This window comes from Chlorocebus sabaeus, chromosome 14 (assembly GCF_047675955.1).
Source record: "Chlorocebus sabaeus isolate Y175 chromosome 14, mChlSab1.0.hap1, whole genome shotgun sequence".
Taxonomy (NCBI): Eukaryota; Metazoa; Chordata; class Mammalia; order Primates; family Cercopithecidae; genus Chlorocebus; species Chlorocebus sabaeus.
Window position 1 is genome coordinate 55,507,610 of NC_132917.1, and position 24,973 is coordinate 55,532,582.

A 24,973-nucleotide genomic window follows, 5' to 3' on the forward strand; every position below is an offset into this window, starting at 1 on the left:
AGGAGTTCGAGACCAGCCTGACCAACATGATGAAACGCCATCTCTACTAAAAATAGAAAAATCAGCCAGGCAAGGTGATGCGCACCTGTAATCCCAGCTACTCAGGAGGCTGAGGCAGGAGAATCGCTTGAACCAGGGAGGCGGATGTTGCAGTGAGCCGAGATCGCGCTACTGCACTCCAGCCTGGGTGACAGAGTGAAGACTCCGTCTCAAAAAAAAAAAAAACAAAACACACAATTGGGGAGGGAATTTATATGAAGGGTATCTGGGAGTTCGTTTTATTATTATTGTGACTTGGAGAAATTTTAAGAAATAAAATGTGACCTAATTCAAAATACTGAAAGGTCAATCTATAGAGATTAACTTATGTATTTCCTAACTTCTTTTTATGATAAATCTCAGATATATAAAGAACTAGAGAGGATAATAAATCCCATGTATCCACCCCAGCTTCAACAATTATTAATTCACAACCAATCTTGTTTAATACACCAACTTATCTCTACACTACAGAATTTAGTTTGAAGCAAATTCCATATAAATATGTCAGCATAAATGTTTAAAATATAAGGATTCTTTTAAAATAACACAAATGTTATTATCATATCTAAAAAATTAACATGAGATTTTATTCTTAAATGAGAAAACATCTAACAAATCCAGTCAGGTTCTCTAAGTTTTACAGAATGTTTCAAAGGCCATTAATATAAAAATATTTGCAATCTGTGGCATAACAAAAAGACGACATTATTGCTAAATTTACTCTTTCTGCTTAGATAGAAACAATGACTATAGTAAAATATGTTAATATTTCTTTTTATCTTAATACATATTTAAATATTGTAACCCATGTTGCCATAATCAAATCTGCTCCATAATACTTTACCAAAAGGAAATGTTTGAATGCTGAGCATTTATTTTAAAAGGGCACTAAAATATCAACTGCCACTGAATATACAGATAAATCACTTTCTGTTTTCTTCCTAAAGGTCACCACCAGCCCAGTATAGAATTCAGCATGTAGAAGACTTAATTTGGGTTTTTTTTTTGTAATTAGATTTATCTTCTCTTGTGGACTAAATTATTTTGAGGCAACACAGTTTTAAAATTGTAAAATTGTTAGCTCTCAGAAAATTCAGGAAAATGAAACCCCTTGAAGGTTGTTATAAGAAAAAAAAAACACTGAGAAAGGAACTTTTCATAGTGAAAAAATCAATCGCTGCTTTTCTAAGTCTTATGCATCAATTAAACAAGAAATATTTCTAATTAAAACAGGAACCAAAGCTTGAAGAGTTAAGAATTCTGAAGTTAACAGTTTACTATGATCATGGTCTGAGATTGATTCATGGTCATTTTATGATAAATGCCTTTAATCACACACATCACTGAAGATGGAGCAATGGGAGTGTTAAATTTCAAAGTTATCTTTTGTAAAGGGTGGCATTAAGATAAACCAATGAGATTATAAAATTATTAATAAAGTAGGCATTTCTTTTTAAAGTCAGAATTAGCATTGTTTGATTTTTAAAATATATAGAGAGAACACAAAATATTACTTCTCTACTGACTATACTGCATTAGCCCAAGCTGATTCTAAAATAAAATCACTTTAAAAAACATTGAAAATAACTAACAAATACAGAAAGCATAAAGCTAAGGACACATTACAAGATTAAACACAAAACACATAAAACAACTATAATTTAATTCAATGGTAACTCATGTAAGCATCAAATTAAAATTGAGAATCAAAAACTTTCCTTAAGAAGAGGATCAGACATGGTGGCTCATGCCTGTAATCCCAGCACTTTGGGGGGCTGAGACGGGTGGATCACCTGAGGTCAGGAGTTCGAGACCACCCTGAACAACATGGTGAAACCTCGTCTCTACCAAAAATACACAATTAGCCAGGCGTGGTGGTGCACAGAGGTTACAGTGAGCCAAGAATGCGCCATTGCACTCCAGCCTGAGCAACAAGAGCGAACCTCTGTCTCAAACAAACAAAAAGGAAGACAATTATAATTCCCTTCTACTTAAAACTAAGGCATTTTTAATGTAAAAAAAAAAAAAGTACTTTAAATTATAGCTCTACGTTCATTTTGTCCTTAAAATAGCTTAAGGGGAAAATTTAAATATATCAGTAGTGGGAAAAGACAATATTGGTCTCATTATTAAACTTTCTTTTTTAATTTCTTTTATTTCTACAGGTGGTTGGGGAACAGGTGGTGTTTGGTTACATGAGTAAGTTCTTTGGTGGCGATTTGTGAGATTTTGGTGCACCCATCACCCAAGCAGTATACACTGCACCCTATTTGTAGCTTTTTATCCTTCACCCCCTTCCCACCCTTTCCCTGAGTCCCCAAAGTCCACTGTGTCATTCTTAGGCCTTTGCATCCTCATAGCTTAGCTCCCACTTGTAAGTTGAGAACATACGATGTTTGGTTTTCTATTCCTAAATTACTTCACTTAGAAAAATAGCCTCTAATCTCATCCAGTCATTATTAAACTTTAATTCCTACTTAAAACATATTCTTTGAACAAACAAAAGCAACTTTTTAGCTATCCTAGGTAAGTACCTGACCTGTAAATCTCCTAAGGCTTGAAATCACATTTTATTAACACTTGAAATTTAAGACCAATATTTACAAATCTGATTCTATTATAACCTGTTTATCTCAATACTGGTTTGAATATCTGGGTTTTTTTGTTTTTGTTTTTGTTTTTTTTAACAATAAACAAAATCAGTTGCCACATATTCTAATTTGGTCAAAGTCACAACTAGTCAGAAATCTATTATTTTATTTCCAAGAAAGATTAAGATTATGTTATGTTTTTTCTCTCAATAGTTTGCAAACACCCCTTACTCTACAGGTAATTCACATAGAACCACAGCATTATTACTTACGTCATCACTCTGCTGAGCTTCTTGCATTACAAACTCTCGGACCATAGATGGACTAAATTCTACTAGATAAGAAAATATATCTGTAGCAGCTGATCTGACTTGCAAATCATCCATGCCCTGATAAAAGGAAAACTAGGTTACTTAAGAGACTGTTAACAAAAGTTATTCTCACATTTCTTTTTTCTTTCCCAAATCCATACACTAGCTCTCAATTTTTTGGATTAAGATGTTTTACTGCAATCAATATGCATAATCTCGCCAGTATGGTCTTCCTTTCTTTTTATAAATATTAAAACGTTTAGGCAATTCAATGATCAGTTTCTGCAGATTTTTACCACTGCAAATAAATATTCAGAGATTTTAAATATAAGAATTGGCATAGGATTATAAGGCAATGCTTTACAAATGCTGTAAAATATATGGGAAGGGGTTTTATTTAAATATATGTAAAAATTTGAATAATGTCTCCTAGCCAAGACTTCAAAGTCTTCCAGAATCTGCCTTTTGTCCTGAATTTGCCAAGGTTACCCTTAGTAACTGTTTCTATTTTCTGTGACTCACCTAATAGAGCATGCTTTTGAAAACTCTTTTTGGGCATTTCTACCCTTTTGTGCAACTTAGTTTTCTAAGGTAGTAACCCTAAATACTTTTCCCCTCCAACACATGAAGAGTATGTGACTTATAAGTTACAAAATCTTGAGGTGATTCTGAAAACACTCCCCAACCCAGCAGTTCTCAAAAGTGTGGTCCAGGGAATCCTGGTGAGAGGAGTCTAACATCCTTTTAGGAAGTATACAAGATTAAGACTATTTCATAATAATAAATAATACTGAGCCTTTGTCATTTTCACTCTCATTCAATCACAAGTACAGTGGGGTTTTCCAGAGGCTGCGTGACATATCATATCACCACAAATTAAATGTAGAAGCTGCTTTGTGAATCTAGACACCTTCTATAAAGCAAGGTATTAGAGAGATTAGCAGAAAAAAAAAAAGTAAAAAATGGTACTCTTTTCACTAAATTTTTTGTTTTTAAAAAATTATTTTTTCATAGAAGTTATATTGATTTCAATCTCAAGAAAATGTGGTGAAAAAAATTCTATTATTTTTGTTAACATATAATGGTTATCATTTTTAAACGAATACTTTAAAAATTTGTTTTAATTTTCCATAAAGTAAATACCAATGGGTAAAACTCATATAAACAAAAGTCTAAGAATTATGCCCTAACCCTGTGTTGCAGCATGAATCCCCTTGTTTCAGTCTGTCCTCATTCCACTCACTGATCTAAAACCAAAAGATATTTTACTGGCTTCTATGAAACACAATACTGTTACAGAAAAGAACATTCTTGCGAAAACGTGGGTTTTTTTACTCACTTGAAAGCATACTATATGCAAGTGATTACATACTGATATTTAAAATTAAATAAAAATCTGAAACTGAAGATATTCTTGTAGTAATTCAATAAAAGATAGCTAAACTATAGAATTGAATATACATTATTATAATATATAGTTTCTCATCCATAATATAAGTCTATTACAAATTTACAACTTCAAAAACATGAAAAGAAACGGCATAATTACCATTACAATTTCAAGAGCAGGAAGAATTCCCAATTTTGCCAATGTTTTGAAAAATGCATCCCTGTTTTGAGGTTGTAATGTCTGAGAAAACGCACAAAATTCCTTGAAAAAATTAACCTGTAATGTTAGAAATTTTAGTGAGACGTTGATAAACATAAACTTGGGGCACACTATAGTAATAATCTACCATGGTGTGGTATTCACCCTTCTGAAGGATCTCATCTTTTTTGGAGTATCCTGGCTCCTCAAAACTACATTAAAAACACACTAAAAATTAGCACCCCATTAAAAGTAAAACTTGCATTACTGGACGCTGTTAAGCAGAAAGAGAAATCCACCCATAAAAGGGAAATGTAAGCTGGCTTTCTGAAAGATGCATCGCAAGCTGCTTTTTTCTTTTTTTTCCAGTGAATAGCAGTGTTTGACAACACATCTTTCTAAGTGAACCTTTGAAATATGTTATTAGAACATTTTTCTTACTCCATTGGGACCTTATAGGTCAACAGAGATATTTGGTGATAAAAGGCAAATGAGAGTATGCATACTTTGTTTAAGATGCTGGATTTGCCTATTGATCTATTAGTACGCAAAAATGCAAGATATACTTTTAATGGGGTGCTAGTTTTTAATATGTTTTTAAATATCAGTTGTGAGGCACCAGGCTACTCTGAAAAGATGACATCTGGCGGAGGCATAGTGGCTCGCGCCTGTAATCCCAACACTTTGGGAGGCTGAGGCAGGTGGATCACTTGATTCCAGGGATTTGAGACCAGCCTGACCAACAGGTGAAACTCTGTCTCTACTAAAAATACAAAAATTAGCTGGGCATGGTGGCACGTGCCTATAATCACAGCTACTCGGGAGGCTGAGGCACGAGAATCACTTGAACCCAGGTGGCGGAGGTTGCAGTGAGTTGAAATCGTGCCACTGCACTCCAGCCTGGGCAAAAGAGCAAGACTCTTTTTCAAAAAGAAAAAATAAAAAAAGATGAGATCTTTCAGAAGGTTAACATTGACCAATTAACTCTTTAAAGACATTCAGTGCAAAAATGCCAGGTAAGAAATTTGTTTTGAATTATGAACACATATTTTCACAGAAACCATCCTGTAACTCAACTCTAGCTGGGTCCCCAGTAATCTCTCAAAAACATAATACTGGTTTAAGGACTGAAATGTACATCAAAGCTTCCCTAGTCTAAAACACCACTATTACAATTGAGAAAACTAAGTAGGTTACTAGTAAGTAACTACACTAAAGATGACTTACAGGTTTTAAATCAGCCATCTTTCATTATTTTGTGAAATCCCAATAAATAAAAATCTGAAACTGAAGATATTATTTTAGTAATTCAATATCAGATAGCTAAATTATAGAACTGAATATGCATTACTATAATATATACTTTCCCTTCTCATCTCATTATATTTGAAAAAAAAGTCAAACATCTGGCAAATGGCAATCACTATTCTCTTCCTCAAAATGGTTTATATCTCAAAGAAAATGCTTATAATAAAAACCAAAAAATTTCCAAAGAACCAAATTATTTACATCATTTATTCAGGAAGCATTTTCCTTATCTCTTGTTTAAAAAGAAAAGCATTGTGGCTGGGCGCAGTGGCTCATGCCTGTAATCCCAGCACTCTGGGAGGCTGAGGCAGGCGGATCACCTCAGGTGAGGAGTTCGAGACCAGCCTGACCAACATGGAGAAACTCCGTCTCTACTAAAAATACAAAATTAGCTGGGCGTGGTGACGCATGTCTGTAATCCCAGCTACTCGGGAAGCTGAGGCAGGAGAATCGCTTGAACCTGGGAGGCACAGGTTGCGGTCAGCCGAGATCGTACCATTGCACTCCAGCCTGGGCAACAAGAGCAAAACTCCGTCTCAAAAAAAAAAAAAAAGAAAAAAAGAAGCATCGCTATAATGTAAACTTTTGCAACTATAAAAACGTCTGAGTTTTGTAGTTGTGTTCTAACATAAGGCACTTATCTGGTTTGGGGATTTATAAGGCATACAATGGTGGGGGGTTATACATCAGAGCATCCTAAGAATTTTCTAAAATATACAAATTCTAGAAACAAACAAATTTTAGAAACTCTGAATAATCATTTTGTAGTTCAATTTACATACACACTTTTCATCTCTTACTAATCTAATTACAAAAAATTGTCTCAAGTTAGCAAATTCAAGATTAAAAGCTGTGCATGTCAAAAGAATAAGTGCTCTATAAGAGTTTGAATTTCATAACTTACCAATTCACGCCGTTTATCATCATCTGTAGCCTCATCTGTTAATTGTGCAAAAACTTCAGACAAAAACTTCTCATCTTCCTGCATGAAAAAAAAAATTACTATGAAATATTAACAAAAAGATAAGGTTATACTCATTTATATGACTTACACAAATTATAAAAAATAGCTGACAAGTAGCATTTTCATTATGAAACCTAATATTCTGGGGTATATTTGTGTGTTAAAATTTTGTAAAATTTGACTACACCATTCAATTCTTGTTATAAATACATCAATATCTACTTTAACTAAAAACCTCAACTACAAATAACTTTTTGGAAACCAAAAATATTTGTTCTAGAGGTGTTATGTGAAAACTCACTGAATTTAGATTCTCTAGCCCCCTTTCAGGGTCTACTTTCTCTTAATTTAAACATAATTCAAACAAGTCTAAGGATCTTATTGTTAGTCCATAACAGATTAGAAAAACAGAAGAATTATAAGACAAGGAACAAGGAAAACAGTAAAGGAGGCTGAATTCTGGCAGCAGATAAAGTTACAAAGCTATTTAAAATACAAGAACTCATAAAATACAGTAACCTACAACTGGTGCAGAGTCTTACACGTTCTTGTGGTCCCCAAGGATATAACTAAATGACAAAACACTATAATAACTGCTTTTCATACTAATGACTCTGAGGTATTAAAAAGAAAGACAAGTGCTAATTTCTCCAGGCGTTGTTTAAAAGGACAAACAGAAAAATTTAGTCAAGCATGTACTTTTAAAAAATAAATTTGTAGACTGGGTGCGGTGGCTCACGCCTGTAATCCCAGCACTTTGGGAGGCTGAGGTGGGTGGATCACCTGAGGTCGGGAGTTCGAGACCAGCCTGACCAACATGGAGTAACCCCATCTCTACTAAGAATACAAAACTAGCCGGGCGTGGTGGCACATGCCTGTAATCCCAGCTACTAGGGAGGCTGAGACAGGAGAATCGCTTGAACCTGGGAGGCAGAGGTTGTGGTGAGCCGAGACTGTGCCATTGCACTCCAGCCTGGGCAACAACTCAACAACAACAACAACAAAAAATTAATAATAATCATAAATAAATTTGTGTGTCTAAAGTCTAGAAGGAGTACAGGTTAGAATGTTAACTATGGTTATTGCTTGGTGATAGGTTATGAGTGATTTTCTTTTTTGGTTATCTATATTTTCTAATTTTCTACAAAGACTATTAAATTACAAAAGAAAAAATGAGCATAAATATTAAAATTCACCTTAGAGAAGATTTCATCAAAATCTGCTAAAAAATTGGTGGAAATTATTGGTGGTTTTAAGCTTCAGTTATCTTCAAAATTCATTTTTATGAAATGTAATTTCCATTAAAGTAACTTGTTCTAAAAAAGTTTATAACAATAATATCTGTAGAGTTGATAGTAAAATAAAACCCTAACATTTAAAGGATACACCCCAACTACCTGTCCTTTTTCTTACTGAGGATCATACATTAAGTGGTATCAATCCCTTAAGTCCTTTTTGAAACAAGGTGGAACATATATTTTTAAAAAATGAATAGAAACCACTACATACAATCAGAGAGTATAACATGCTATTCCACTAAAAATCAATTGGTGCTACTCAAAGACAAGACACTGGTAGATAAATCATTTAGTTTGACTCAGAATGGTGTTTCCTTTGGTATTTCATTGACTCCTTTTGGACCTTATGCATTGCAGCCTGAACATCCATCTTTTGAGGGAGTTTATATGCATATGTAATCTTTTATTTAGCCCTTAAGTTACTTTTTCCTTTTTTCTTTTTCTTGAGTCTCACTCTGTTGCCCAGGCTGGAGTGCAGTGGTACAAACATGGCTTACTGTAGCCTGGACCTCCTGGACTCAAGCAATCTTCCTCCCTCAGACTTCCATGTAACAGAGACAGCGGGCACGTGCCACCACACCTGCCTAATTTTTTAAACTTTTTGTAGAGATGGGAGGTGGTTCACTTTGTTGCCCAGGCTGGTATCAAACTCCTGGCCTCAAGCAATCCTCCCACCTCAGCCTCCCAAAGTGCCAGGACTACAGGCATGAGCCACCACGCCCAGCCTACTTTTTCCAAATACTTTTAGTCTCAATATTTTAGGTTAGGGTGAGTAAGTACATATTTACCTCCATTCACACCTTTTATAAATTTCTATTTTCCTGCATCTGTTGTAGATTACATCTTCATCCTTTACTACCTGAAAATTTAACTTTTTCAAAATATTTTCATAAGAAAAAAGTTCCAACTCCTTGATAAATGCAATTTCCCACTTGAATTCTTCTTATATGATTCGGTACTTGTGAGCTGATAAGTAGAACTGCATAAAATATTACAGATAGAAGCAATCTCAATTATTACAGTCCATTAAGAGAATGTGGATTCCTAGTATTTTTTCCTGATTTCCAGCATTACTCTTGCTATTATTCATTAAGCTATAAAAGCACTCTGTTCCAATATATTTATGAAGGAAGCAAATAATCAGTAACTTAAAGCCTATCATATAGTTGAAATACTTACTCCAAAATCTCTGGTTCTCCAAGTAATCAAACTAATCTCTTTAGTTTTTCTTTTCTATTTGGTTTTAACAGCTCTTGTTTTAATAAAACCTATATATTTAAGTCAAAATTTGTGTGGCTGCTTTTCTGGATAACATTAAAAAAAACACTGTGGGGAAAAAAAGAGGTTGCTTCTAAACAGTCTAAATCAAACTCTTTTCTTTGCAGTAATATAAATACAGGCCAAACAAAAGAAAAAATAGAACCCATTCATTTTTAGAAACATATAAACACAGAAACTTAGAATTAGATCAGATTTTGCAACATTGTTACAGAGACTGTCAAGTGCAATTTTAAATTTCAAGAGACTGAGGTCCAAAAAGTAAATTTTTCTGAGGGTAGTTAGTGACAGATGGATTTAGAATCCAGGCCTCCCAAATAATTAATGAGGTTTTTGTCACTCCTACTAGGTAAACCACAGGACAGGTTCCTAAGTATTTCAAACTTCAAACATAAGTTTGAAGTTGAATCAAACATGAATCAAATCAAAGCAAAAGATACACACACAAGCTGGAATGGGCCAAATCTAGTAAGATAAAATTTAATATATTAAATCCTGTACTTGAATCCAAAGAAAAATCCTAAAAACAAAATGAAAAGCCCTATTACTCTAAACAGTCTTTCAAAGAGTATTTGAAGATTTTACATATTTAATTTGTAACTGGGATGGAAAGTTAGAAATTTTTCTCTCTTGGTGCCAAAACCTTAGTATCTGCAAAATATGTTAAAAGGAAAACTAAACCGCTGATCCTGCTGGGCTAATTTTAAGCTTAACTCTTACCTATGGAATAGCAGAAATATGTATATAATATAATACATGTAAATGTGTTAACATGTCAACATTTGAGATTTCTGTCCTCTATCATTTCTAGTAAGGAGAGAAATTAAAACGTTCTGTTCTGAAAAGGATCTTATTCTGTAGCTGTTTGTGCAGAAACAACCTCACTTTATTTGCTTTCAAAAATTTAATTTCTGGCTGGGGGCAGTGGCTCATGCCTGTAATCCCAGCACTCTGGGAGGCTGAGGCAGGCGGATCACCTGAGGTTGGGAGTTGGAGACCAGCCTGGCCAACACAGTGAAACTCTGTCTATACTAAAAATACAAAAATTAGCCAGGCGTGGTGGCTGCTGCCTGTTATCCCAGCTTCCGGGGAGGCTGAGGCTTGAGAATCACTTGAACCTGGGAGGCAGAGGCTGCAGTGAGCCAAGATGGCGCCACTGCACTCCAGCCTGGGCGACAGAGGGAGACTGTCTCAAAAAAAAAAAAAAAAATTAATTACTAAAACATTTTAAAAGAATGTTGCTCAATTCTGGGCTCAGGGGATTTTGATCTGCAATTAGGTAGAAAATTCAGAGTCACAAAAGTCTTCTGTCCCTATCATGCTTAAGACATTGTCAACATGTATTAGCACACATACTAGGAGCCAGTGACTATGCTAAGTACTTCCATATAATGCATCACTTAATTAACCTAATTTAGGCTAGGATTTATAAGGACCTTTGTACTACCTCACTTTGGCCCAGTTACATAAAATTCTTACATATTCACTTGCCTTCTACAACTCACACAGCAGCAAGTTAATGCTCATTTAAGAAACCATAGGTGGCCAGGCGTGGTGGCTCACTCCTGTAATCCCAACACTTTGGGAGGCTGAGGCAGGCGGATCACGAGGTCAGGAGATTGAGACCATCCTGGCTAACGCGGTGAAACCCCGTCTCTACTAAAAATACAAAAAATTAGCTGGGCTAGTGGTGGGTGCCTGTAGTCCCAGCTACTCGGGAGGCTGAGGCAGGAGAATGGCGTGAACCCGGGAGGTGGAGCTTGCAGTGAGCCGAGATCATACCACTGCAATCCAGCCTGGGGGACAGAGCGAGACTCCATCTCAAAAAAAAAAAAAAAAAGAAACTACAAGTGAGTGTACTAGATAGCTAGATAGGTATCTGGAAACACCTACTACCTAGCCAAAAATTTCTACATGGAAATCTCAGAGTGAGACTTTAGGAAATAAGGGCTTAGAGGCCACTGCAGGGCCAGGTATGGTGGTTCACGCCTGTTATCCTAACACTTTGGGCACCAGGATTGCTTGAGGCCAGTTAAGAACAGTTTAGGCAACATAGCAAAACCCCCACCTCTACAAAAAATAAAATAAAATAGAGACCACTGGCCACAATCTTATTTCTTTCCTTTTCACACATAGTTGAAAACACAATTCATACCCAAAGGAAAAAAATGCATTATATTAAAAAGACACTTGCACTTGCATGTTGATCGCAGCACTATTCACGATAGCAAAGTCATGGAACCCATCTAAGTGTCTACCAAAAGACGATTAGACAAACAAAATGGGGTGTATATATATATTGTGGAATACAAACGAAATGTTAAAAAAGACTGAAATCATGTCTTTTGTAGCAACGTGAATGGAGCTGGAGGCCATTATCCTAAGTGAACTCAGAGGCAGAAAATCATACAGTGCACGTTCTCACTTACAAGTGGGTATACATGGACATTAAGATGGAGATAACAGACACTGGGAACTCCAAAAAGGGGTAGGATGGGAGGGGAGTGAAGGTTTAAAAGTTATCTACTGGGCACCGTGTTCAACATCTGAGTGATGGGTACACTAGAAGCCCAATCTCCACCATTACTCATGCAATACCCATGTAACAAAGTACCCTCTGAATCTAAAAAAAAAAAAAAAAGAAAAAAATCAACATCTTTGCTGGCACATAAGAGATAATTAAGTAGTAAACCTTACGTAAATAACAGTTCACAGAATCTGGCTATTTCATGAAATGCATCTCATGAAGCAGAAATGATTAAGTCTTCTTTTAGGAAAAGAAAAAGCTGCACTTGATTTACGTAATTATAGCCTTCACAAATAAACCTATTATAAAATACATAAAATGACATACAAAGGTTTACAAATACTTATAGTTTACATAATTTATTTTCTGAATATATAAAAGTATTTACAATTTACTATTATGAATTTGGAAACCCTTCTGAAGACAAGAACAGTCATGTGAAAGCTACATTTGAGCTTCTGTTACTGGGTCCCCTTTTTATCAACTATAGACTGTGACTCTATTTCCAATCTCATAAGATTATTAAACGTTTTTCTGTCAACAAGTGAAATAGCACCCTGAATTGTATACTATGGTTTAAAAATAAACAGGTCCTATATATTATAAAAAGAACCTGATGTGTACATCTAACCTTCCCCACACGCATTATTGGGGAATAACAAAAAATTGGTAGGTGAATAAATGATCTGAAAGAAAAGTAAATCCTACATAAAAAAATAAAGTAACAATAATAGGCGGCTATTAGTGGGAAATGTCACACAATGAAGTCTATTAGCTGGCACTAAGTCAGAGACAGAATTCAATTATTTGTATCAAGACCCTTTTAAACTCTTTTTTTTTTTTTCCAGATAGTCTCGCTCTGTCACCCTGGCTGGAGTACAGTGGTGCAATCTCAGCTCACTGCAACCTCCGCCTCCTGGGTTCAAGCAATTCTCCCACTTCAGCCTCCTGAGTAGCTGGGATTACAGGCACGTGCCACCATGCCTGGCTAATTTTTGTATTTTTAGTAGAGATGGAGTTTTGCCATGTTGGTCAGGCTGGTCTCAAACTCCTGACCACAAGTGATCCTCCTGCCTTGGCCTTCCAAGTGCTGGGATTATAGGCATGAGCCACCACACCTGGCCTAAACTCTTAAGAATTATGCAGAGGCTGGGTACAGTGGCTCACACCTATACTCTCAGCACTTTGGGAGGGTAAGGAGGATCACTTGAGGCCAGGAGTTTGAGACCAGCCTGGGCAATACAGTCAGATCCTGTCTCTATATAAAAAATAAAATGAATTTTAAAAAATTATGGAGGACCCTGAAGAGCTTTCATTATGCACGTTATGTTCATCAATATTTACCATAATTACAATTAAAACCAAGACTTGTGAAAATATTTATGAATTCATTTTTAAAATAAGTTATTTTATGTTTATATAAACGTTTTAAGAGAAACGGCTATATGATCCAAAATTTTAAACTTTTAGTAAAAAGAGTAGCCCCTTTTACATTTTTGCAAATCTCAATATCTGGCTTAACAGAAGACAACTAGATACTCATTTATCTTTTTTGTCATTCAATTTGTTGCAACATGTTCTTTAGGCAAAAGTACATGAAAAAAAAAAACACACAGCCTCACACTGACATCAAACTAGAAAAAGGAAAACCTCATAAATGCCTCCAAGAGGGTCTCAGGGACTTTCAGAGGTCCACAAACCACACTCTGAGATCCATAACACTAAGTATATAGTAGCTGCTCAATAAACTTAGTGATGATATGGAAGTAACAAAAGCAGTTATTCAGAAAGCTTAGTATAGTCTACCGATACAAGTACTTTAAAAGCATGCTTTTTATACTGTTAGGGTGTAAAGGATTAACATGATAAATATAGTATAAAGCTCCTATTTCACAACTCAGTGAGACAGAATAAAATCACACCTTCTTATAGCAAATAGCCACATACTCATATACACCCCAATAATAACAGTATCTCTCAAAATGGAAGAAAAGATACTTTTAACCCTTCTCCCAATTAGAAAAAAAAAGTGCAGCTTGCTGCCAGCACTCATTTCATTTTACATAAACACGCTCTTTGAGGCTGAAGCAAATCTGATTTTCAATGTGAAAATAAAATATAAAAACTGTTCCTGGAGTTACTTCTAAACAGAACTAACATCAGAATTGTTTGAATCATCAAAATCGTCTATTTAAAAAAAAATCAGATTCATCAAATGAATCTTTGGCCAACAAATGTTTGAGAACGACATTAATATCATGGGCAGGAATGCTATGTTTTCTAGAATTAATATACCACAGCAATGCGAAAATAATAATAAAAGCTAGGTATTTTGTGGCAAAGTTGTCTCAGGGTAAATGCTGCAGTCAAGCATTATTGGCGAGTATTCGCGGGACAGACAGGAAAAACGTTAAATATAGCTGCATCAGCCAGGTGCGGCGGCTCACACCTATAATTCCAGCACTTTGGGAGGCAAAGGAGGGTGGATCACCTGAGGTCAGGAGTTTGAGACCAGCCTGGCCAACATGGTGAAACCCTGTTTCTACTAAAAATACAAAAAAATTAGTCGAGCGTGGTGGCACACACCTGTAATCCCAGCTACTGGGGAGGCTGAGGCAGGAGAATCGCTTGAACCCAGAAGATGGAGGTTGCAATGAGCCAAAATCACACCACTGCACTCCAGCTTGGGCAACAAGAGTGAAACTCCGTCTCAAAATAATAACAATAATAATAATAATAATAAATAGCTGCATCATCGATATATATAATAAACAAATTCATAAAGAGTAGAATAGTGATTACCAAGAGCTGGAAACAGGGAATATGGGTAGTTACTGTTCAATGGGTTGAGTTTCTGTTTGGGATGATGAAAAAGTTCTGTAAATGGATAGTGGTGACTGTTGCATAACACTGCGAATATACTTAATGTCAATGAATTGTACACTTAAAAATTGTTAAAACTGGCTGGGCGCAGTGGCTCACGCCTGTAATCCCAGCACTTAGGGAGGCCGAGGTGGGTAGATCACCTCAGGTCAGGAATTCGAAACCAGCCTGACCAACATGGAGAAATCCCCCTCTACTAAAAATACAAAAAATTGGGCCGGGCACCGTGGCTCACGCCTGTAATACCAGCACTTTGGGAGGCCGAGGCGGGTGGATCACAAGATCAGGAGATCGAGACCATCCTGGCTAACACGGTGAAACCCCATCTCCACCAAAAACACAAAAAATTAGCCTGGGGCGGTGGCAGGCGCCTGCAGTCCCAGCTACTCAGGAAGCTGGGGCAGGAGAATGGCCTGAACCCCGGAGGCGGAGCTTGCAGTGAGCCAAGATCACACCATTGCACTCCAGCCTGGGCTATAGAGCAAGACTCCATCTCAAACAAAAAACCAACAACAACAAAAAAAAATTAGCTGGGCGTGCTGGTGCATGCCTGTAATCCCAGCTACTCAGGAGGCTGAGACAGGAGAATCACTTCTCTCTGCCAAGAGGCGGAGGTTGTACTGAGCAGAGATCATGTCACTGCAGTCCAGCTTGGGCAACAAGAGCAAAACTCCATCTCAAAAAATAAATAAATAAATTGTTAAAACGGTGAATTTTATGTTATGTATATTCTACCTGAATTTTAGAAACACAAATATTATATTTTATAAAAAGCTGAAACATAGACCACTTAAAAATATAAAAGGCTGGGCCAGGCACGGTGGCTCACACCTATAATCCCAGCACTGTAGGAGGCTGAGGCAGGCGGATTGCCTGAGCTCAGGAGTTCAACACCAGCCTGGGCAACACAGTGAAACCCCTTCTCTACTAAAAATACAAAAAATCAGCCGGGCATGGTGGTGCACACCTGTAGTCCCAGCTAATTGGGAGGCTGAGAAAGAAGAATTGTTTGAACCCGGGAGGCGCAGGTTGCAGTGAGCCGAGATTGTGCCACTGCATTCCAGCCTGGGTGACAGAATGAGACTCCAATTCAAAAAAACAAACAAATAAAAGGTTGCACTAAAACCACAAGATATAAAGTCCTAATTTCTTTTGTTTACTTTAAATATACTTAATAATGCATTTAAACAAAATAAATCTTTCAAAAAATAGAGGGTAAAAACACCAGCTTGAACTATTAAGGGAACTAAGTATCTGAAAAATGGAATTGTGAAGAATATCTTTTTACTTACCTGCAACATGCTGACTATCTCAACTTTGTTGAAGAAAATAAAAGACGTAAGAGTAGAAAGAAAATTCTCTTCAAAAACAGATGGTGTGGGCAAAATGATGTCCTGAATGTACTGTACCCTGTAAGTCTGATGTATTTTTTGCCTTAGTTCAGAGTCTGTTATTGGTATAACTTCCTTAAACTTTGCAGTTTTGGTCAAGAATTCTCTATGTCTTTTTGGCTGAGCCAAAGCAGGGTCATATTCAAGGCATCCTACGACATCCATGATACACTCATCAGAAAACATTACCTCAAAAAGAGTTGCCTTATTTAGGAATAAGATTCCTCTAATAATTTCATACAAATGGTGTAAGCCTTCAGTGTTTTCTAGGTTCTCACAAGCTTGGAACAGCTGCAGTAGTTTTTTAATATAGCCTTCATTTTCCAAGGCGAGAGCCAGCTTTTCCCTACGGATAGGTGAGGAGAGCACTGAGGTAACTAAGTCAGCAATCTCTTCAAGTTTATTGAGTTCACATGTGGGCAAGTCAATCAGATGACTAGTTTCAGGCATTTCTTCAAATCGTTCTTCTTCAGATTCATCAATGAGGTCCTGTGTGACTTCCACTGATGGGTCTTTACCTTGAACCTAAAAATATCCAAGTATACAGCTAATTACCTTAAAATACAAAAGAATTCAAAATTTTGGAAAGCAAATCCCTGACCACTGAATTTAAGTAAAATATCTTGCAAAGAATAAATATTAGTAATAGTCACTACTAATTTATTATTATTTTTAATAGAAACAGGATCTAACTCTGTTGCCTAGGCTGGGGTGCAGCGGTGCAATCACAGCTCACTGTGACACTAAACTCTTGGGCTCGAGTGATCCTCCTGCCTCAGCCTCCCAAGTGGCTGAGACTACAGGCATGTGCCACCACACCTAGCTAACACTTTTTCTTTTTGTGGTGACAGTGTCTCACTATGTTGTCACTATGACTAGCCAGGCACGGTGGCTCACGCCTGTAATCCCAGCACTTTAGGTGGCTGAGGCAGGCGGGTCACTTGAGGTCAGGGGTTCAAAACCAGCCTGGGCAACATGGTGAAACCCCGTCTCTACTAAAAATACAAAAATTAGCAAGGTGTGGTGGCATATGCCTGTAATCTCAGCTACTCAGGTGGCTGAGGCAGGAGAATCACTTGAACCTGGAAGGTGGAGCCTGGAAGGTGGAGGCTGCAGTGAGCTGAGATTGCACCACTGCACTCCAGCCTGGGAGACAGAGCAAGACTCTGTCTCAAAAAATAAAATAAAAAAATAAAATAAAATAAAATGAATTCTCTTCCAGCTTGGTCCCTGAATGACTCACATGAGCAGGTCCCCTTCCCCTATTGGTCAAACAGCATTAAGGAGAAATCAACTTTTGTTGTGACAAGCCACTGAAATTTTAGGATTGTATTGCTACAACACAATCTGATTATAACATCTCAAAGATAGCCAATGAACTCTGCTGTATGGATTCACAATAAATCTACACTATAGATAGGGTTTTTCAATAAAAATTCTCTATTCCATAATCCTATCGTCATCCCTTACAGCTGCTGCTTTAAATTTTTTTTTTCACTTTCCAACTTCTCAAACATTACCTTCACCTTTAAGTCTCAGAAGAGGTTTCCTTTGAATAAAAAGTCCATCAATACTCAACTTCCTCTAACATTTCTCCATCTCATAACTTACCTTCACACATTTCTTTCATTCACTTCAAAGAAAATGTCCATACCATTTCCTAAGGTTAACATTTCCATATGTACTTCTAAATTTATGCTTTCTCAAAGCTAAATATATCAAAATTATCTTTGCTCTTGTTTTTATAATTTATTTATCTACAATGGTTCCTTCTATTTCATCATTCTCCATTCCCCTTAAGACACTCTGAACCATCTGAACCATCAAACTTTTTCAGGAAAGCTTTTTTGTTCTATTTTCTCATTATAAGGGGTTAAGCTTGGGCATGGTGGCTCAATCCTATAATCCCAGTACTTTGGGAGGCCGAGGCGGGCAGATCACCTGAGGTGGGAGTTCAAGACCAGCCTGACCAACATGGAGAAATCCCATCTCTACTAAAAGTACAAAATTAGCTGGGCATGGTGGTGCATGCCCGTAATCCCAGCTACTCAAGAGGCTGAGGCAGGAGAACCACTTGAACCCAGGAGGCGGAGGTTGCAGTGAGCCAAGATCACGCCATTGCACTCCAGCCTGGGCAACAAGAGTGAAACTCTGTCAAAAAAAAAAAAAAAAAAAAAAAGGGGCAGGGGAGAGGGGTGGTTAAGAAATAATTAAGTAATATGGCGCTTATTGAAACTGAAATTGTTCTTTCAAAGATCAGCAATGACTTCCCAGAACCGAAAAAGTAAAACATGACATATGATTCTGTGAAATATCATGCAGTAGTTAGGAGCAAAAAACTAAATACATATTCAGCAACATGCATAGATTTTTAAGAAGTAGAGTACTGAGTGGTACAGTAAAGAGTTAACTTTGCTGGATCATCCCTTCCATCTAATATCCCTTCCAAAGGTGGAAAAGTCTGAATAAAAATCAATGACAAAGAATAAATATAAAATTTTTAAAAATAACGACAAATGGAAAGAAGAAACAGTAAAAGAGGAAAAAAAATGAAAAAGTGAGTAACGTAAGAAGGAAAATTCAGTATTAACATTGGTGCCTATGCTGGGGGCTGTGGCTCATGCCTGTAATCTCAGCACTTTGGGAGGCTGAGGCAGGCAGATCACGAGCTCAGGAGTTCAAGACCAGCCTGTGCAACATGATGAAACCTCGTCTCTACAAAAAATACAAAAATTAGCCAGGCATGGTGGCGCACACCTGTAGTCCCAGCTATTAGCAGGCTGAAGTAGGAGAATCCCTTGAGCCCGGGAGGCAGAGGTTGCAGTGAGCTGAGATCACACCACTGCATTCTAGCCTGGGGACAGCTAGACGATGTCTCAAAAAAAAAAAAAGCAAAAAAAAAAGCAGTGATACCTCAAGAAAGGCTGAAGGCCAAGAGATGACATTGTCTCTTGGTTCAGTTATAACAGATGCCTGGAAGGGTGAAGCAATAGGTTTGCCAAGACCACCCCTCCTCTTGAAACCTGACTAGGTTAAATGGGAGCCGGTAAGCTTCGAAGAATGACACTGCTCTGGGAGACATTTCGTCATACAATATGATGATGAACCAGATCAACTGTTTTTTTTTTTTGAGACAGAGTCTCGCTCTGTAGCTCAGGCTGGAGTGCAGTGGCGCGATCTCGGCTCACTGCAAGCTCTGCCTCCCGGGTTCTCGCCATTCTCCTGCCTCAGCCTCCCAAGTAGCTGGGACTACAGGCGCCCGCCACCACGTCTGGCTACTTTTTTGTATTTTTAGTAGAGACGGGGTTTCACTGTGTTAGCCAGGATGGTCTCGATCTCCTGACCTCGTGATGTGCACGCCTTGGCCTCCCAAAGTGCTGGGATTACAGGCATGAGCCACCATGCCCAGCCCCAGACCAACTGTTAATGACTAAGTGGGATTCTAGTAATGTGCTAGAATCTATCAACTCTTACTTTTCAGGTTACATCTACTACCATACTGTGATATGGTGTAACACTAGTATTGTTCATCCAACTACCTTATCTACATAAATCTTATAATACTGATATTGATGATCAAGTGTACTGGGATATTGAGTTAAAGCTTCCTGAGGATGTAATGCTGATAGAAAAATCACTGGCCCATGCTGAGTTATTTGAATAATTAAACTAAGAAAAAGGAAAGCCACTGGCCCTACAGAATCATGGTCTGGAACCTAAGAAGAAAAAAAAAATCACTGGACTGACAAAAAGCTGGATTTTGTTGACTATCAGTTTCTATGGTATACAGTTCTGTACAAGTTTATCATAAGGTAAAATCTGCAGATCAAGGAGAGAAATAAGAAATCAAAGTAGTACAAAAATACAAAAGGTATGACACGGTTTTACAGGAAAAGTTAGTTGTTTCTTCAAACCTGTTTCTACTCCACACTGGCCCCAAATGCTAGGTATATTCATACTGATATTATTTCTCCATCTGTGATATAAATCCTATGCTAAATGTAGATGCTCACAAATATGATCATTTTGGTGTAAGAGAGTCTTGGTCAAGGAGTGGCCTGTGCAGTAAAGGACTGACCTTGCCAAAGGAAAAGTTTGGCCCTTATCTAGCTCCAGAGAGGTAAACTCTAAGCACTCAGAATATCCTGCTTCATAATAGTGTTTTTGTTTACCTGGGGGCCTTCACCTATGCCAGACATACTATGCTAACAATGTGGTATATGGTGGGGGTCAAGATATTCTTGACCTCTGGAGGTGCTGGAATAAGGTTAGCCACACAGGTGGTAAGCCATGCTTACATAAACCCTAATCCCCAATGAAAACCCTGGACACAAAGGTTTGGGTAAACTTCTCTGGTTGGCCGTACTGAATGTGTGCTGCCATATATCACTGCTGGGAGAAGTAAGTGCTGTCTGCATGATTCCACTGGGAGAGAGAATTGGAGGCTTAAGCCTGGAACTCTCCTAGACCCTACCCTATGCACCTTTTCCCATTGGCTATTTGAATCTGTATCATTTTGCTGTAATAAACGGTAACTGTGAGTATAACGTTTTGCTGAATTCTGTTGAGTCTTTCAGATGAATTATGCAAATTGAGAGCATTCTTGGAGACCTCCTGAAACTACCTAAGTGAAAGCAGTAATAAACAAATTTCCACAAAAATTTCTAGGACGAACACTTTTTTTTTTTTTTGAGACAGTCTCACTCTGTCGCCCAGGATGGAGTACAGTGGCATGATCTTGGCTCACTGCAACCTCCCTCACAGGTTCGAGCTATTCTCCTGCCTCAGTCACCCTAGTGGCTGGGACTACAGGCATGCGCTACCACGCCCAGCTAATTTTTGTACTTTGAGTAGAGATGAGGTTTCACTGTGTTAGCCAGGCTGGTCTCGAACTCCTGATTTCAGGTGACCCGCCTGCCTCGGCCTCCCAAAGCGCTAGGATTACAGGTGTGAGCAATTGCATCCGGGTGGACAAATACATTTATATCCAAGAACATGTATTAAAAAGTAGGTGTTGACATATAGAGGTGGGGTAGTAGGATGGGACAAGGTATAATCTTATATAGAAATCACTAGAATAAATTATCCACCATATAAATTTATGTTCCAGCAGATATGTAAATCAATATCTTAGTTATAAATAAGAGATGTTTGTCTTCTCCATTATAGTTATATTTTCTGTAAATCTAAAACTGTTCTAAAATAAAAGGTTTCTTTTAAAAAAATTCTAGTTACTTAAGAGTTACCACATATTCTATATATCCTGCTACACTCTAAGTTCCACATAAACTGAAGTCATGAATACTGTTGATCATTAGTGCCTCGTACAGTATTCATAAACATCAGGTAAACATATGACCAAATATTTATTATTTTTAATCTAAAAGCCTGACTTAATTACTTAATCTTCTTTTGGTTTGTTTAAAGTACTTGCCACTCTATAATATAAGGTATTAATTATGAGTATATGCTATCAAAATCTAAAGTGGTAAAACAAAACTATGACAAAGTTGTTTTTAAAAAACTTGAAGTAAAATAATTTGCTGTAGAATATAAAAAAATTTCAAGTTATATTATCAAGTCTCACATTAAGACACTATCTCTCCACATCCTAATACATGTTTGAAGTAAAAAGGAAACAAAAATTCAAGAAAAGATGCAAATGTTAAGTTAAATACTATAAAAAGAAACTCACCTGACAAATTTTTTCCCAGATCTCATCACAGCCAGCTTTTTCCTGAAAACTCAGAGCCAAATCATAGTTCTCTGCTTCTGACCAAACAATTAATGTATCCTGTTTAAAAATAAATATTTCTATATCATCACACTAGAAAAGAGATATCTACAAAGTATAAATAAAAATCAAGAGGACTGAAAACACAGCAATGACAAATGTCCCGATAAGAGTAATAAATGTATATTCGATTGGCATTATTAGTAATATATTGGTAATAAAATAGCTTTGGTACTAAAAATGACACTGAGCAATTTTCTAAAACAAAAAATATTAAAACAGGTTAGTAGGCTCTGACTCATGTTACCCAAATAATATTTATAAAAAGGCTAGCCATTCTTGGTTAAAACTGTAACAAAGACATTCCAACCATCTACTTTGTTGCTTCTAGAAAATCAGCTGTCCCATTCACTAACCACCTATGTATTTATCCTTCCCTTTGAGCTGGTTAAAAGTAAGCTAACTAATACCTGAAAATAGGTTAAGGCTTAACTCTATTTTTGCCATTTTTTTTTTTTAAATCTGGAAAAGACTTCAGGATCTTAAGAAATGCAACACCATGGTGAAACAAAGCTATTTGTTCTTATTTACAAGTGCTACCAACAGCACCCAGTTCAGTACCTTAGGGTGTAGAAAAATTAGCCCAAGGTTTAGGTAAGCAGTCTCCTAGAATGTCTTCGATTACATGCCTACCAAAGGGTTAGTTACGCTTTTAGGAAAAGGTCATCAGCCCTTGTATTAGAAACTAAAGTTTGGATTTAAAATAAAACATACACCCCACACACACACACACACACACACACACACACACAAATATACATATATATATTTTGTTGTTGTTTTTTGTTTCCCCCCTGAGACAGGGTTTTGCTCTGTGACCAGGCTAGAGTGTAAGGGTACAATCACGACTCACTGCAGCCTTGACCTCCTAGGCCCCAGCAATCCTCCCACCTCAGCCTCCCGAGTAGCTGGGACTACAGCTGCACACACCATGCCACACTAATTTTTTGTAGAGACAGGGTTTCACCATTTTGCCCAGGTTGGTCTGGAACTCCAACTCCTGGGCTCAAGCAATCCGTCTGCCTCGACCTCCCAAAGTGCTGGGATTACAGGTGTGAGCCACTGCACCCAGCCTACACACACATTTTTAAACACTAAAAACACTATGCAATACTCAAATGAACAATCTTTAAAGGATATATAATAATGAAAGTTTAATATGGCTAAAACTTTGATTTCCAAACAAATACAAATTGAGTTTATACTCTACCAAAAATATAATCTACAAAACACCTTATATGTAATAATTTGTTCATTTAACTAGTACTTATAAATATGATGACCTGACATGAATACAAACTAAAAATCATCTCCAGATCAAAGACAAAGTTTTGAAAATGGGAACATTTCAGTACTTTTTGGCTTTAAACAGTAAATGAAAAATATTATTTAATTAATCCAGGCCTCAGATTAATACTTCTTATTTTCTGTGTCATCAGGTAAAAATAGCTAGAAATCGGTGTTCTACCTTCTTCCTGGCTATGCTTTTTGGGAGAAACTTGCTACCAGAGTTAGTCTAAAATTCTCTCAAGTCACTCCTTTGTCTAAAATCCTTCAGTTTCAGCCAGGCGTGGAGGCTCACACCTGTAATACCGACACTTTGGGAGGCCGAGGCAGGCGGATCACGGGGTCAAGAGCAGACCATCCTAGTTAACATGATGAAACCCTGTCTCCACTAAAAATACAAAAATCAGCTGGGCGTGGTGGTGCACGCCTGTAGTCCCAGCTACTTGGGAGGCTAAGGCAGAAGAATCGCTTGAACCCGGGAGGCAGAGGTTGCAGTGAGCCGAGATTGTGCCACTGCACGCCAGCCTGGCGACAGTGCAAGACTCTGTCTCAAAAAAAAAAAAAAAAAAAAAAAAAAAAAACCTTCAGTTTCTCTCATCATCCACAAAAGTTTTCAAACCTTTTTTTAAAAAAACAGAACCCCTTTTACAAACAAAAATTTACTAAGAACCTCCATATATAAAAAAGATATAAATAGAGCTACTCTGGTCAGTGCTGGTTAAAACACCAGGGTACCCGCTCAGGCTCCCTACATTCCCAAGTCATCTTCTTAGAGCCTTCCTCAAAATAGCTTCACAAACAGTGATCTCCAGAACATTTTTGACTGTAGTTTAATTAGCTTATATATTATATACAAGAATATGTTAGTATATTAATGCATTATAAAACACATGCTGAAATAGAAAAGGCTTATAAGAACATAAGCAAAATTTTTAAATGTTTGAACTGTAATGGCTCCATATCATTAGTTAGTATTAAAACTCAATACACACTTAAGGCATAAGATACCCAAACATAACAGTGGATATAAACCCAAATTTAAAATTATCCTTTCGTAGAATGCAATGGCTCAAGTCTGTAATCTTAGCATTTTGGGAGGCTAAGGCAAGTGGATCAATTGAGGCCAGGAGTTTGAGACCAGCCTGGTCAATGCAGTGAGACTCCCATATCTAATTAAAAAAAAAAATTATCAGTCAGGCATGGTGACTCACACCTGTAATCCCAGCACTTTGGGAGGCCGAGGCGGGTGGATCACCTGAGGTCAGGAGTTTGAGACCAGCCTGGCCAACATGGTTGAAACCCCATCTCTACTAAAAATACAAAAATTAGCCGGGTGTGGTGGCAGGCACCTGTAATCCCAACTACTCGGGAGGCTGAGGCAAGGGAATCACTTGAACCCAGGACGTGGAGATTTCAGTGAGCCGAGATTGCACCACTGCACTCCAGCCTAGGGGACAAGAGCGAGCCTTTGTCTCAAAAAAAAAAGAAAAAAGTTAAAAAAATTATCTTTTTAATAACTGAACTTTCTGAGGGAGGTAACTTCTTGTCAGATCTATTACATCATTGTTTCTGCTTTGTCGCATGGTTGACAGTTAAGCAGTAAATGTTAATTTAACCATTATGTAGTTCATTTGTACTTATATCATTAGCAACCCCTTCTAAGGCACCTATCCATTTTGTTTGAGTTAGGACAGTTTAAATTACAAAATAT

General features: G+C 37.2%; 1 protein-coding gene across 8 annotated transcripts in view; it reads right to left on the minus strand.

Annotated features, from left to right (window-relative positions):
• Positions 1-24,973, minus strand: part of PPP4R3B (protein phosphatase 4 regulatory subunit 3B) — a 70,686-nt gene that overhangs the window by 35,379 nt on the left and 10,334 nt on the right. For 7 of the 8 annotated variants that reach the window (XM_073023010.1, XM_038006960.2, XM_007970568.3 and 4 more), the window contains exons 3-7: positions 21,877-21,975; positions 16,083-16,706; positions 6,745-6,822; positions 4,494-4,610; positions 2,906-3,022 (exon numbers count right to left, since the gene is read on the minus strand). In XM_073023010.1, coding sequence (XP_072879111.1) covers positions 2,906-3,022; positions 4,494-4,610; positions 6,745-6,822; positions 16,083-16,706; positions 21,877-21,975 — 1,035 coding nt within the window. The remainder of the gene's footprint in view (positions 1-2,905; positions 3,023-4,493; positions 4,611-6,744; positions 6,823-16,082; positions 16,707-21,876; positions 21,976-24,973) is intronic. The other variant, XM_073023009.1, reaches the window with a different exon arrangement.